We start from the raw sequence: 16,205 nt of genomic DNA, 5'->3' as shown, positions 1-16,205 counted from the left end.
TTGTAGAAACAGCAAAATCATCATGTAAACCCTGGAGTGGTGTGAAAGATACACAGAAATCTGTATATTGAGAATAGGAATAAAGGATAACTCAGGGACAACGTTCACGGACCAATGACAGAGATTAGTTGGGTTGATGGACATATCACAAATGTTATCAATCAAATCCCACCATCCCCTTTTTTTTCCACCATCCCTTTTTTTAATGTCACAAAATGAATTATATAACATCTATTCTCTAAGAGGCTATTTTATTATAATTAAATTCAAGGTGAACTTTTTTTTCATTTTTATAATCACACTGCATTTCCATATTTTTGCTGCTCTTTTCACTGCACTGGAACACTCAGGGAAGTGAAACAGGAAAGGAATAAACTCCCCAAGGATATTCTTGCACCTTTCATTATTTGGGATCTCAGAACAGCAGAACACAGCGGATCCTGAAACACAGAAGTGTAATAATAAAGCAGTTGAATTCCTTGAGAAACAGTGATATCAGCAAAGCAAATTACACCCTGTACTGAAAAACTGAGTTGCCTATCCCCACCCCATTCCACCTTTATCTAGTTTACCTATAAGAAATATAGGATGGGGTGAAAACAGGACCCCAAATCAGCTATAATAGGAAGACCCCAGCTTTGAGCACCATTCCTTCTGGCTACATAATCACAAAGACATCCAAACCCTTTGCTACAGCTTCTGATCAGCTTCCATCAATCCTAGAATCTAATACCACGTCTAATTAGGGAAGAATAAATGGGTTCCTTAGTTCCTTTCTGTTTGTAGTGTGTCTGCTACCTGTTAGATCCATTCCCCTCCTCTATTATTTGTTTCTAAAATTTTAGATGAGGTTTCTTGACTCTTCTTTCTTGATTTAAATGGGCTGACATGCTAGGTCTAAGCCAACAAGGTATATAGCAGGCTAATTAAATACCTATCTTAAAATAGAAAGAAATCATAAAACAAGCAAACGATATAGGTAGAGAAGTGGGGAGAGAATAGGAATGAGAGATGTTTTTAAGAACCAGAATCAGAAAGTCAAAGAATTCATCACAGAAGGAATTCCTCATTTACTCCTTGTTACTTGCTCTCCACTGTCTCCAGCACTCAGGACAGTCCTGGCAAAGAGTGAACCATCACTCAATATGCACTGAGTATATAAATGAACACACTGAGTAAACACTTCATCCCTAAAGGTATGCTAGCTGGAGCAGACTGACATTTGTCAAGAAATGATATAGAAAGGCTTTGTGCCTTGGGTAGTCTGAACCTTTGCCTTGACGATCCTTGTAAGATTTTATGATGGCAGTAATGTCAACTCATTTATTCTAAATCATTTCTCTAACCAGAAAAATAGTGCATAATTGACCAATGTGGAGTAAACTGGTGCTTAGTGTTATACCGACTCCTCAAACATTTCTTTGAGATAGGTTAATACAGGTCTTTCCCAAAGAGGAACTTGCAGATGAAACCTTTTCTTATCCTTGTGACAACAGGAAATAGGATAGAGTATACTAAAGAAGGTCTTCAAGTAGCCATCTTTTTTTCACAAAACCACTTAGGAATGTTTGAAAAGTCATTTTTTTCTGTGAGTTCAGGGTACAGAAGTTCATCAAAGAAAACACTCACGTTTTTCCAGCATGATACAACTCAAAAGCTTTGTGGAGTTGGTCAAAAGGCAACTGATGGGTTATTAATGGATCTATATTAATTTTATTTTGTAGGTAAGCAGTCACTAGTTGGGGAAAACAGTCTCTGGTTTTATAATCTGCAAAATAAAAAGGCTATTGTAATAAGATTTGAGAAATATCAAATTAACCAAAAGAAAAATAAGTAAGTTGTGGAGATGGGTAAAGTATTCTGAAAATTTGCCATTGATGAGTTCATTTGTACATCAGAAGTTGTTGGCTTTTGTTGCTAAGTGTGGCGGCTACAGACAGTTCTGTTACCTAGAACATCTTTGGAAAAAAATTAGGTCAATATTCACACATTATTGGGTTAAAAACTAATTAAAAATAAAGTAGAGTCTCCAGCCCACCTCCTGGGTTTAACATTATACAACTATTTCCTCATCTCTCTATTCACACACAATGAGATGGCATGGGAACTTTTGATCAGAGCAATGGATGGAGATGGGAATATTAATTTAGTAAGCTATTGGTCAGTACTGCTCAGAAATAAGGGCTCCTATGGGAAGACAAATATCAGTGCCAAATACCAAGTTGGTGCCTGTAATTATCCAGAAAGCCTTGCTGTTAAAATAGCACAACAAACTTTGAGTCCACCAGTGCAGAACTGAACTTAGCTGGATTATTCCAAACACTGGGGAAACCCAGAAACTATTTTGTAGGAAAACCCAGAAACTATTTACAAATTTTTATTTAAATGTAAAAAAAAAAAAAATAACCTATTTAATTAAATTAACTAATCTGCAAAATATACCAATTCATTGGAGGAGAAGTCTTTGAAAACTTATACCTTTATAGGTTTGTTTCCCCAAGGAGAACATTTTTGAATTACATGTTTCTACAAAGTTGAAAGAGAGTTTGTGAAAGCAAAAACAACTGACTTACCTCCTAAACATGTACCCTTCAGTGTCCGTCCAGTGGAAACTGATTGAGCAGAAAGGGAAAACTCTGAACCTGGTGCAGACACTCCAATGATTATGCAGACACCATGGCTCAGGTGGCAGCAGTCCCAAGCAGCAACCTGATAATGAGAGAAATGACCATAAGTAGATGCCCATACGTAAGTAACAACTATCTGCAGTGTTGGAAGGAATTGTAGAGTTCCTAGATTTCAGACCTCTTCCTGGGCAGAAGCTACTTACTTTGAGCTCAGCTTCAACATTGCCAGTCATGGAATCTCATTAGAGAACCAGAAATGGCAACCCGCTCCAGTGTTCTTGCCTGGAGAATCCCAGGGGCTGCGGAGCCTGGTGGGCTGCCGTCTATGGGGTCGCACAGAGTCGGACACGACTGAAACGACTTAGCAGCAGCAGCAGCAGAGTTTAGTGGTAAAGAGCACAGACCCTGCCATGGTGTGACTTTAGGCAAGTTACTTAACCTCCCTATGTCTATTTGTAAAAAGAAGAGTAATATCACCTATGTCATAGATTTGTTACAAGGCTTAAGTGATTAAAACATTTAGAATGTTATCTGGCACAGAGTAAGTACTGTGTGTTTATTTAATAAAATTACCCACCACCTCAAAGACCACACATACTATTATTCTTTGCCTGACCTTCCCACTTGTATAACTCTGTTCAGTTCATTTATATTTAATAAAAATTAATATATATACATATGTGTGTGTGAAGCTTCATTAAAAAAAACAAGTTTTTTAAGGGTGTAGAGTATACTTCACGTCAATCTATTTTGCTTCCTTTTCTGGTTCTTAACCTTCTATCTCTCCCCTACCTGCATTTTGCCTGTGTCTCTTTCCTGTTACATCACTGCATCTACTTCCTTCACCCTTTAACCACGTACATTAGATACACGCTGAAGTGAATCAAATGCCTAATTCTTTCCTCTACCCTGTCAGTTCCGAGTCTGCTGCTGCTGCCGCTAAGTCGTTTCAGTCGTGTCCGACTCTGTGCGGCTCCACAGACGGCAGCCCACCAGGCTCCCCCATCCCTGGGATTCTCCAGGCAAGAACACTGGAGTGGGTTGCCATTTCCTTCTCCAGTGCATGAAAGTGAAAAGTGAAAGTGAAGTCGCTCAGTCGTGTCCGACTCTTAGCGACCCCATGGACTGCAGCCTACCAGGCTCCTCCGTCCATGGGATTTTCCAGGCAAGGTACTGGAGTGGGGTGCCATCGCCTTCTCCAGTTCTGAGTCTAGGGTCTACTTTATTCTCCCTGAACCTAACATACTGGTGCATAGGCTCATTTTTCAAATAATGAATGGTTCTGATACAGAACACACATGAATATCATATGTGAATTATATAATGTTGATACTTAAATATAAAAACATGTTCGTGGATAAAGAGCTAGGACTACAGGAAAGGATATAGTGCTTGTTTAAACTTCATATATTGTAGTGTCATATCTTTAAAGTATATATTGCTTTGATTTTTAAGATGGATATTTTAGAGTGACTATACATTCCATTTTTAGGTCTGGGTCCACAGGTCCAAAACATATGTTCAGGGGAGTTTTATACTTAGTGTGTCCCCACCCACTAAGCAAGCATCTATAGAAACAATTCGTTTTACTGTGCTTTGCATTTTTCAGATATTGCATTTTTTTACAGATTGAAGGTTTGTGGCAACCCCCTGTTAAATAAGTCTATCAGCACATTTTTTTTCCAACAGCATTTGCTTCCTTTTGTCTGTGTCACGTTTGGTAATTCTCACAGTATCTCAAACATTTTCACTATTATTAAATTTCTTATTGTGATATGTAATCAGTGATCTTTGTTACTATTACAAAAAGACATATTGTAAAGTAAAACAATAAATAAATAAATAAAACTGAGATAAAAACAAAAAGATAATGACTGTCACTGAAGGCTCAGATGATTAGCATATTTTAACAATAAAGTATTTTAAAATTAAGATGTGTACATTGTTTTTTCTTAGACAAAAGGCTATTGCATACTAATAGACTATAGTATAAAGGTAATTTTTATATGTGGTGGAAAACCAAAAAATTACTTAGCTCACTTTATTACAATATTCACTTAATTGTGCTGGTCTGCTTCTACTCACTGTGACCCAAACCTACACACCATGGTTTCTGCGAGTCCGATGGCCTCAAAGGCAAAGTCAACACCGGTGCCTGTCATTTCCTTGACCACCTCCTGGACGGGCTTCTTGAGATTCAAAGGGTTGAGACAATCTGTGACCCCTAATGCTCTTGCCCGAGGAAATTTTTCCTCATTGATATCAACTCCAATGATTCTAGAAGCACCAGAGGCTTTACAGCCCATGACAGTAGCTGAGCCGATTCCTCCAAGTCCAAAGACCACACAGGTAGAACCAGGAGTGACCTACAAATTCACAAGTCAAGTTTGTGTTAGGAATCAAATCTGGACACTTGTATAATTAAGAAAACAAACAAAAACAACCATTGAGGCTTTTGGAACCATTGACCCCAGTTGAAACATTTGGACTGTTTTGGTCTTGTTTTTATGTTTTCTTGGCAGATCACTATAACATACTAACACACAGCTGTTTTCCTCACCTTGGCTGAGTGAACAGCCGCCCCATATCCTGTAGCCACCTCACAGCTTATGACACAGATCTTATCCATGGGAGCAGCAGCATCAATTTTCACCACTGAAATCTCAGGCACAACAGTATATTCGGTGAATGTACTTGTGCGGAAAGAATGATAGATCTTTTCTCCTTTGCAGGTAAACCTGCTTGTGCCATCCAGCATTAATCCAGAAGGGGGTAGAAAGCTGTTCAGCAGTGACACAGACAGGCACAGCATCAACCCAGACAGACAGAGTTGTAAAGAGAGAAATGAACACCTTTAGCTCCAGGTCAGTGCTTGCACAATAAAAACGATTTAATAAAAAGTGACAAGATAAACAAAAGATGGGCAAATCTACTAACTCTTGCTTCTCACAGAAGTTTCCCTTGGGATTCAAGCAGGCACTGCATTCTCTACACTGTGGAACAGCAAGTGTGAGGACTTTGTCTCCTATATATAGGAAAAAAAAATCATTTGTTTAAAATATTATTGAAACACAATAGTGTGGTGATAAAAACTTTATTGAATGATCTGATAACTTGCTGCGGACAGATTATGAGAAGTATAACATATCCCATGGCTATTTTGGAGGAAAAATCCTATAACCTGGTTTCAGAAATCCCTATTATTTTGGGCAAATGATGGAAATATGGGGATATTCCTTGCTGGATAGATAATTGTAGGTCTGCTTTTACTCTGGAAATAAACTAATAAAACTGGGAATGACCCTTAGAGATGTCATCTACTCTAACCTTTTGGCTTTCCTTTGAGAGATTTAAGTCCGCAGCGGTCATTACCTGCCTGAAGCTGGATAATAGCAGAGACCTTTCTATTGAGCCTACCTGCCCCACGATGGCACATGGACCCACAGCAGGTCTCTGACATGTTTTCTTTAGGGGGCTGTGGCTCAAGATATTCTCAGTTCTGAGAGTAAAAGGAATAGCTTTCTTTCTGCAGAGAGAGGCTGCTTCTGGAGCGCTTACTACAGAGGGTGGTTTTTCGGTTGCAGTTTTAGAATGCATACTGATTATGTGTGGGTCCAATAATTAACCCTCCTGGGACCTAGGGTTACAAGCTGGGAAGGTGAAGAGAATTAATGAACACAGTCATCACAGACTTATAAAACTGTACAAAGCCTTGTCAAAGGTCTATAACCTTGTCCCTAAAAGTGTGTACGGTTCTTACATATATTTATAATCCCCTTTGGCCTCTTGCAGAGTTCAGATAGCATTAAAAATCTCTTTGAGTTTATGAAACTTCCCTGGTAGTCCAGTGGCTAAGACTCCACACTTTCAATGCAGGGAGTTGTGGTCAGATTTGATCCCTGGTCAGGGAACCCTCTGATCCCGTGGGTCAGATTTGATCCCACGCCAAAACTAAAGATCCTGCATACCACAACTAAGCCCCGGTGAAGCCAAATAAATAATTATTTTAAAAAGTCTCTTGTAAGTTTAGATAAGGAACATCTTAACTTCACTGGCCCTAAAAAATTCTAAGGATACTGGATCTCAAAATCAGGAGAAGCTCAGATTCTGCTGCCTTATCTTTTCTCTCAAATAGTCATCATTTTCCACAAAACTTTCACTGAGATTTGTTCAGTTAAAGAGGAGTTAGCTCCCTAACGATTGACATTATCTTGTTGGAGTTGTGGAGAAGGCCGTGTCTTTTTGCTTTTGTCCCTCCTACTAGGCCTAGTGTCAGAGGCATGGCAGGTCCTCGATCATTGTTTGCAAAATGAATACCCTGACGATAGCTTTGTGAATGTCCTGACCACATGCCCTTCACATGAAGCTCACACATGGACTCTTCACATGTGTGATTGCTCTTATTTATTCTGACCATTTCAGATGTCCTAAGAATGGCTGTGTCAAGGTCCTTTCTGATATGCCTGGGGAAGAGTGTTTACTTTTTTTGATTCTTTGAAAGATCATTATCATCCTGTCAACAAAGTTCTACTAATATATTCTACTTGATAAGAACATTCATTCGTCGAACATCCGTTCGTCAATCATTCAATGCATTCCAAACCTGAATAGGCACTATGCTAAGTATGTGGGGGACACTATATATATAGCAGCAGCAGCAGCAGAGAAAGAGAGAGAGAGAGAGAGTGAGAGAGTGAGAGAGAGAGAGAGAGAGCTGTCCCTCAAAAAACAAGCCAGTGGGACTACATTGGACTAAAAGACTCAGGCACAGCTAAGGAAACTATATAAACAAAATGAAAGGCATGCCTACTGAATGGGAGAAGATATTTGCAAGCAATATATCTGATAAGGGACTTCCTTGGTGGCTGAGACAGTAAAACATCTGCCTACAGTGCGGGAGACCTGGGTTCGATCCCTGGGTCAGGAATATCCAATCCCCTGGAGAAGGAAGTGGCAACCCACTCCAGTACTCTTGCCTGGAAAATCTCATGGACAGAGGAGGCTGGTGGGCTACAGTCCATGGGGTCACAAAGAGTCAGACACGACTGAGTGACTTCACTATCTGATAAGGGGCTTGTATACAACATTTGGGCTTCCCTGATGGCTCAGATGGTAAAGAATCTGCTTGCAATGCAGGAGACCCAAGTTCCATCCCTGGGTTGAGAAGATCCCCTGAAGAAGAGAATGGCTATCCACTTCAGTATTCTTACCTGGAGAACTCCATGGACAGAGGAGCCTGGAGGGCTATCGTCAAAGGGGTTGAAAAGAGTTGGACATGACAACATAATAACACACACATGCGATATATACAATGAGCTTATACAACAATGAACTTAACATCAGGAAAACAAGCAACCTGATTTAAAAAATGGACAGAGAACCTGAACAGATATTTTCCCAGAGAAGGCATATACAGATGGACAACAGACAGACGATTAAAACCACAATGAGATACCACCTCACACCTGTCAGAATGACTACTATCAAAAAGACAACAAATAAGTGTTGATAAGGATGTGAAGAAAAGGGAGCCCTCATGCACTGTTAGTAGGAATGCAAATTGGTGCAGCAACTATGGAAAACAATATGGACATTCCTCAAAAAATTAAAAATAGAACTTCTATGTGATCCAGCAATTTCACTTCTGGGTATTTACTCAAAGAAAACAATTAATTCAAAAAGATACACGAACACCAAGACTTACTGTAGCATTATTTGTAATAGCCAAGGTATGGAAGCAACTTAAGTGCCCACTGATTGACAAATGCATAAAGATGTGGTGCGTATATATAATATGCATATGTGTGTGTGTGTGTATAAATATACCTGGGGCCTCTGGTGGCTCAGAAGTTAAAGCATCTGCCTGGAATGCGGGAGACCCAGGTTCGATCCCTGGGTTGGGAAGATCCCCTGGAGAAGGAAATGGCAACCCACTCCAGGACTCTTGCCTGGAAAATCCCATGGAGGGAGGAGTCTGGTAGGCTACAGTTCATGGGGTCACAAAGAGTCAGACACGACTGATCGACAAATGGATAAAGATGTGGTGTGTATATATACTATACATATGTGTGTGTGTGTGTGTGTGTGTGTGTGTGTGTGTGTGTGTATATACACATATACATATACATACACCCAGGGGAATATTATTCAGCCATAAAAAATGAAAACTTGTCTTGTGTAATAACATGGATAAATCTAGAGAGTGTTATGCTTTCATGCATTGGAGAAAGAAGTGGCCACCTAACTCCAGTGTTCTTGCCTGGAGAATCCCAGGGACGGGGGGAAGCCTGGTGGGCTGCCGTCTATGGGGCTGCACAGAGTCAGACACGACTAAAGCAACTTAGCAGCAGCAGCAGCAGCATGCTAAATGCTGTTGTCCCAGGTGGTGCAGTGGTAAAGAATGTGCCTGCTAATTTAAGAGGTACAAGAGACACAGGTTTGATCCCTGGGTCGGGAAGATTCTCTGGAGGAGGAAACGGCAACCCGCTCCAGTATTCTTGCCTGGAAAACTCCATGGACAGAGGAATCTGGCAGGCTACAGTCCACAGGGTCACAAAGAGTCAGACACTACTGAGCGAATGAGCACACACATGCAGGCTAAGTGAAAGAAGTCTGACAGAGAAAAGCAAATACCATATCATCTCACATATATGTGCAATCTAAAACACAAAACAAAACGAAATGAAACAGATCCATAGATGCAGAGAGGTTGCCAGAGGGGAGGGAATGAGAGAACAAAAGAGGTGATGAGGATTAAGTACAAATCTCAAGTTATGAAATAAATAAGGTGTAGGGTTGTAATATACCAGCAAAGGAATATGATCAATAATATTAAAATAACTTTTTTGGGGATAGATGGTTAAGACTTATCATGGCAATCATTTCGTAATGTCTACAAATATCTAACCACTCTGCAACACACCTGAAACTAGCATTATATGTGTGTGTATACACACACACACACACACAAAGAATGCTTAAACTATCATACAGTTGCACTCATCTCACACACTAGCAAAGTAATGTTCAAAATTCTCCAAGCCAGGCTTCAACAGTGCATGAACCATGAACTTCCAGATGTTCAAGCTGGATTTAGAAAAGGCTGAGGAACCAGAGATCAAAATGCTAACATTCACTGGATCATAGAAAAAGCAAGAGAATTCCAGAAAATCATCTACTTCTGCTTTATTGATTATGCTAAAACCTTTGACTATGTAGATCGCAACAAACTGTGGGAAAGTCTTAAAGAGATGGGAAACCAGACTACCTTATCTGCCTCCTGAGAAATCTGTATGCAGGTCAGGAAGCAACAGTTAGAAATGAACATGGAATAACAGACTGGTTCCAAATCAGGAAAGAAGTACGTCAAGGCTGTATATTGTCACCCTGCTTATTTAATTTAAATGCAGAGTACATCATGTGAAATGCCACATTGCATGAAGCACAAGCTGAAATCAGGATTGCTAGGAGAAATATCAATAACCTCAGATATGAAGATGACACTACCCTTATGGCAGAAAGTGAAGAGGAACTAAAGAGCCTTTTGATGACAGAGAAAAAGAAAAGTGAAAAAAGCTGACTTAAAGCTCAGCATTCAAAAACTCAGAGATGGCATCTGGTTCCAGCATTTCATGACAAATAGGTGGAGAAACAATGGAAATAGTGACAGACTTTATTTCCTTGGGCTCCAAAATCACTGCAGATGGTGACTGCAGCCATAAAATTAAAAGATGCTTGCTCCTTGGAAGAAAAGCTATGACCCACCTCAACAGCATGTTAAAAAGCAGAGACATTACTTTCTCAACAGAGGTCCATCCGGTCAAAGCTGTGGTTTTTCCAGTAGTCACATATGGATGTGATAGTTGGGCTATAAAGAAAATCGAGTGCCAAATAATTGATGCTTTTGAACTGTGGTGTTGTAGAAGACTCTTGAGAGTTCCTTGGACTGCAAGGAGATCAAACCAGTCAATCCTAAAGGAAATCAGTCCTGAATATTCACTGGAAAAGTGGTGCTGAAGCTGTGGCCAATACTTTGTCCACCTGGTGCCAAGAAACTCATTGGAAAAGACCCTGATGATGGGGAAGATTGAAGGCAAGAGGAGAAGGGGACAACAGAAGATGACATGGTTGAACGACAGAGGATGAAATGGTTGGATGGCATGAATTCGATAGACATGAATTTGAGAAAGCTCTGGGAGTTGGACATGGACAGGGAAGCCTGGCGTGCTGTAGTCCATGGAGTCCCAAAATATTGGACACAACTGAGTGACTGAATTGAACTGAACTGATACACACACACATATATGTATTTGTGTAGACTTAGAGGATCTTAGTTCCCCAGTTAGGCATTGAACCCAGGCTGTTGGCAGGACAGCATGGAGTCCTAGCCACTGGACTGTGAGGGACCTCCTGTAGCATAGTATTGTGTGTGTGTCAACTGTATTTCAATAAAAAAGGAAACAGTGAATTCTTCTGCAGCTTTGTCAGAATAAATGAACTTGCCAGATTATAAAATTTCCCTTTCTGCTGACAAATAATTCATTAGAAAAAAGTTTTCACTGACATATATTTGATAAACAAAATTGTAAGTTTATATTGATTTGATACATTTATATTGCAATATGATTGCCATTTTCATATTAGCTAACACTTCTATTGTGTCATGTAATTATAACTTCTTTTAGTTTCAGTAACAATTAAAATCTAGTCCCTTAGAAAGTTTAATGTTTATAATATAGTTTTATTATCTATTTGAAAAAAAAAAGAAGCGGCCCCTGCTCCTAAGGAGATTTTAATCTGTTTAGAAGTACACTGGTCCTATCTCAACTCTTGTTCCGCTGTGACTAGTCACTTGGCTCAGCCACTACCTCTCTGGATTGCTAGCACTGACAGCAGAGAAACTGTGTGACCCTTGGAATCACTGGATATATTTACTACCATGATATGTGATTAGGTAAAACAATTCAGAGGCAAACCAACTTATTTCTCCTGTAAATATGCTAATGTATTTTAGTGGTGGGTTGTTTGTGCAGAGGTTTTTGTGGCCCATTTCCTACCTGGTTTCACTGAGCTCACTCCTTCGCCAATACTCTCCACAATTCCAGCTCCTTCATGGCCTGGGATGAAGGGACACTTCAGTGGGATTATTCCTTTTACAGCATGATCATCAGAACCACAGATCCCTGTAGATATGATCTGGGTAGGAATTAAGTGGACAAGGATAAATTAGTTTGGAATTTTTTTTGTCTGAAACTTATTATGAATAATTTTTTTACATGAATGACCTCATTTGATCCCTATAATAATATTCAGAGAAACACGGGACAGGTCTAATTACCCCTCATTTAAAGATGCAGAAAAGGAAGACTCAAAGACTTAAAATGATTCACCCACTCTCATGGTGGATGATCAGATACGGAAATAAACTAGGCTTTTTGAAATCTACTCTGTACATCCTGTGTCATCAACTAGTTTTGCAATATGAGAGTCTATTCTATCCAATGAAGGAATTTTGACCAGGTATCCATAGCACCACCATTGAGAAACCAAAAAGTTTAAGCCCAGTTTTGTGGAATGTTTTCCCAGTCCTCTGGGAAAATCGATTTTAAACCAGCATATTGAAAACATTAAGTTAATAATGTAAAATGTGTTTGAGTTTAACTGTTGCAAAATTTAATTGGCATTGAAAGTTTTAAAACTTCTCCGTTAATAGCCCAAGTTTTCTTGTCTGTGGATAGACTCAATCCACTTGTACTGATCATAGAAATGAAACATTTCCGGTACCATAGCCACTGTATTACTGCTCTGCCTGGAATTCAGCCAGAAAGCATACAGGCAGGGATATGGACTAGCTGTTTCAGTATCAGTAGTGGGAGCGCTGGAAACACTGGGAACAACTTGATACATGAAATAAGATTTCCCTACACTTGCCTTCACAAGCACAAGTTCAAAGATTTAAATTTACCTTGATACGAACTTCCCCAGCCTTTGGTGGCTCAACCTGCACTTTCTCAAGTGAAAGAGAAGAGTTTGTTTTCCAGGCAATGGCTGCCAGGCATGTGATTGTCTGTTGACCCAAGGACAATAAGATGACATCATTTAGCGATAACATTTAACTTCTGATCATACAAATGACACTTACTTGCTATAATTTGTAGCAATAAGAAAATCACACAAAAAAAGAAAAGAGATCATTGCAATTTCAGACATAAGCTGGTAAAACTTTAGCATATTTCTTTTGAGTCTCTTAAAATAATTTTTATACTGTAGAGATCATGTCATATAAGCAGTTTCGCATTTTAGGGTTTTTGTTTTTTTCTCCAGTGAAAGCCACCGTATATTGAACATTTACTGTTTGCTTGTTCTAAAATGTTTTCTCATGATTTCAAAATGCTTTATAATTTTAAATAGCTGTTTTATATTTCATCATTTGAGTAGATCCAAATATTCTTAATCAGCAACTACCTTAATCAAAACAATCATTTCCATTGTTTTGACTATTATAATTTATATTGTATATAATTTTGACTTGCCTGGTTTCGTTAAGTAAGAATTACTAGAGGAAGGATAGAGACATGGTTAGAGTGAAACTGATTTCTAAATAACTCTACAGAAAGTTTGAATGATTTGGCACAACTCCTAGAACTGTAAAACAGTATCTGTCATCATGTTTCCCACTCTCATTAGCATTTACTGTAGTCATTAAAAACAAAGTGACTGTTAGAAAAAGCTAGCTATTTCTTTTTATTAGCATTTTTTAATATTAAGGATGTTGAAATGTTTTATGTTTATGTGAGTTATACATATTTTCTTCTTTTTGTGAAATGTTTGGTCCTATATTTTATGTAAGTATCCACTGGCATCTTGATATTTTTTACTATCATTTGATCTATTTGTGCATTAAATGAGTGATTGGTTGTCTACTATCTCATCATACATCATTTTTCCTTCTTGATTTTTGACCTTTAATTTTTTGTGAAGCTATATGTGCATATATACATGCATAACACACATATTAAAATTTTGATTTGTAAAAATACGTTTTCCTTTATTATTTCATCCATTTCCGTGGTTTGAGAATTTTCTCCACTGTTGATGTTGCTCAGTCGCTCAGTCTTGTCTGGCTCTTTGTGACCGTGTGAACAGCAGTGCACCAGGCATCCCTGTCCTTCACTTTCTCTCCGTATAGAGACCAAATAGATATTTGTTACCCTCTTTCTAGATTTTTATAGTTTGATTTTTAAATACTTAACTCTTAAATCTACTTCTTTTGTGAAGTATAAATTTATAGAATCCAAATGAATTGGCTCAGCATGAACTCTTGATGAATTTTTCTTTCATTTATACTTAAATTAGCACCTTTACTCAGAGAAAGCAATGGCACCCCACTCCAGTGCTCTTGCCTGGAAAATCCCATGGAGCCTGGTAGGCTGCAGTCCATGGGGTCACGAGGAGTCAGACATGACTGAGTGACTTCACTTTCACTTTTCAGTTTCATGCATTGGAGAAGGAAATGGCAACCCACTCCCAGGCAGTGTTCTTGCCTGGAGACTCCCAGAGATGGGGGAGCCTGGTGGGCTGCTGTGTCTGGGGTCCCACAGAGTCAGACACGACTGAAGCGACTTAGCAGCAGCAGCAGCAGCAGAACCTTTACTATATAAGTTCTTCAATTTACAAGTTTCCTTTTGTAAACATAAATTTATCTTACTGTCTATTCTTGCACTGACATTTCAGTGAATGACTTTTTGATATTTTTAAATATCTGGTGGTACTAGAGCCCTTCATAATTTTATTGGTGTTTCATTTGCAAGTTTACTGCTTTAGTAACTGTAAGACATTATGAGTGTAGTAAACTATGTCTTAAAGAAACTTAGAAATCAATCAAGGAGATAGTACATGTTCTATAACACAAAGAAAAGGGGAAAATGCCACAAGAGAAGTTCAAATAAAAAAATAAAATTATATACTTTATGGAAAACTTCTCCTACTTCAGAAGTGATACACACTCAAGGCAAAAACTTGGAAAACTCAGATAAGTGTAAATGAGGGAAAACTTCAAGTCTAGTACCCAGCAATCAGCATTTTTAAGATTTTTATAAACAGATTAACTAAAGCATTTTTAACAAATTTTCATTGGCGAATAATTGCTTTACAACATTGTGCTGGTTTCTGTCAAACATCAACATGTATCAACCACAAGTATACATATGTCCCTTCCCTCTTGAGCTTCCCTCGATCTCCCACCCCATCTCACACCAGTCAAAATGGCCATCATTATGAAATCAACAAACAATAAATGCTGTTGAGGATGTGGAGAAAATGAAGCATTGTTTTTAAGAGTATGATACTGGAAGGAACATAACGTCTAATACTAGGAAACTGACTAAATAAATACATAAAAACAGCATAATTATTTCCTTGGAATGAATTTCTTTGTTAAATAATAGGCACATTTTTTAAGGCATTTAGTACCACAGTGTCAAACTATCACCCTGTAAGTTTCCATCAGTTTACTTTCCTAACAGTGGTGCATGAATTTCCATCGGTAGGAAAACATTGGGTGTTATCCACAGAAATCTTTGATAAGCTGTTTGGAGAAAGTGTCTAAATTTGTTTCAAAGTGCACTTTTTGGATAACTAATAAAGATGATATAGATGATATAGAAAAGTAGCACTTACCTTTCCCATAGTGTCCATGGTGAGTCTTCTGTTTTCCTCGGTGTCTTATAATGTCCCAAACAATATCCCTACTTCAAATCTGCTTCTGGGGAACCTGGACTATTTATGTGCTAAGAGTAATTAAAAATAATGACATACTGGAGCAGCCATGAAGAAATACCCCACGCCCAAGTAAGAGAAACCCAAGTAAGATGGTAGGTGTTGCAAGACGGCATCAGAGGGCATACACACTGAAACCATACTCACAGAAAACTAGTCAGTCTAATCATACTAGGACCACAGCCTTGTCTAACTCAATGAAACTAAGCCATGCCCGCAGGGCAACCCAAGACGGGTGGGTCATGGTGGAGAGGTCTAACAAAATGTGGTCCACTGGAGAAGGGAATGGCAAACCACTTCAGTATTCTTGCCTTGGAACCCCATGAACAGTATGAAAAGGCAAAATGATAGGATACTGAAAGAGGAACTCACCAGGTCGGTAAGTGCCCAATATGCTACTGGAGATCAGTGGAGAAATAACTCCAGAAAGAATGAAGGGATGGAGCCAAAGAAAAAACAATACCCAGCTGTGGATGTGACTGGTGATAGAAGCAAGGTCTGATGCTGTAAAGAGCAATATTGCATAGGAACCTGGAATGTCAGGTCCATGAATCAAGGCAAATTGAATGTGGTCAAACAGGAGATGACAAGAGTGAAGGTCAACATTCTAGGAATCAGTGAACTAAAATGGACTGAAATGGGTGAATTTAACTCAGATGACTATTATATCTACTACTGCGAGCAGGAATCTCTCAGAAGAAATGGAGTAGCCATCATGGTCAACAAAAGAGTCCAAAATGCAGTATTTGGATGCAATCTCAAAAACGACAGAATGATCTCTGTTCGTCTCCAAAGCAAACC

At 38.9% G+C, this 16,205-nt stretch overlaps 1 protein-coding gene across 1 annotated transcript; it reads right to left on the bottom strand.

Moving 5' to 3' along the window:
• Window positions 1–415: 415 nt before the first annotated feature.
• Window positions 416–15,323, bottom strand: LOC138082263 (alcohol dehydrogenase 1-like). The gene is made up of 9 exons (XM_068975559.1): window positions 15,306–15,323; window positions 12,592–12,693; window positions 11,684–11,822; window positions 5,565–5,652; window positions 5,188–5,407; window positions 4,733–4,993; window positions 2,574–2,709; window positions 1,630–1,768; window positions 416–440 (listed from the first exon to the last, which is right to left on the bottom strand). The coding sequence occupies exons 1-9, from the start codon at window positions 15,321–15,323 to the stop codon at window positions 416–418; spliced, it is 1,128 nt and encodes a 375-aa protein (XP_068831660.1).
• Between the last annotated feature and the right edge of the window lie 882 nt (window positions 15,324–16,205).

The sequence above is a fragment of the Capricornis sumatraensis genome, chromosome 7, assembly GCF_032405125.1.
Source record: "Capricornis sumatraensis isolate serow.1 chromosome 7, serow.2, whole genome shotgun sequence".
Taxonomy (NCBI): domain Eukaryota; kingdom Metazoa; phylum Chordata; class Mammalia; order Artiodactyla; family Bovidae; genus Capricornis; species Capricornis sumatraensis.
Note: the sequence above shows the minus strand (reverse complement) of the source record. Positions and strands in the feature narration are given on the sequence as shown.

What these genes read in the sequence shown, in the direction of transcription:
- LOC138082263 (XM_068975559.1), bottom strand. An exon ending in CTGGGGAAGTTCGTATCAAG is followed by an intron (nt 11,823 to 12,591) that starts GTAAATTTAAAT and finishes ATTCCTACCCAG; the next exon opens with ATCATATCTACAGGGATCTG. An exon ending in TCGGACTCGCAGAAACCATG is followed by an intron (nt 2,710 to 4,732) that starts GTGTGTAGGTTT and finishes TCTCATTATCAG; the next exon opens with GTTGCTGCTTGGGACTGCTG.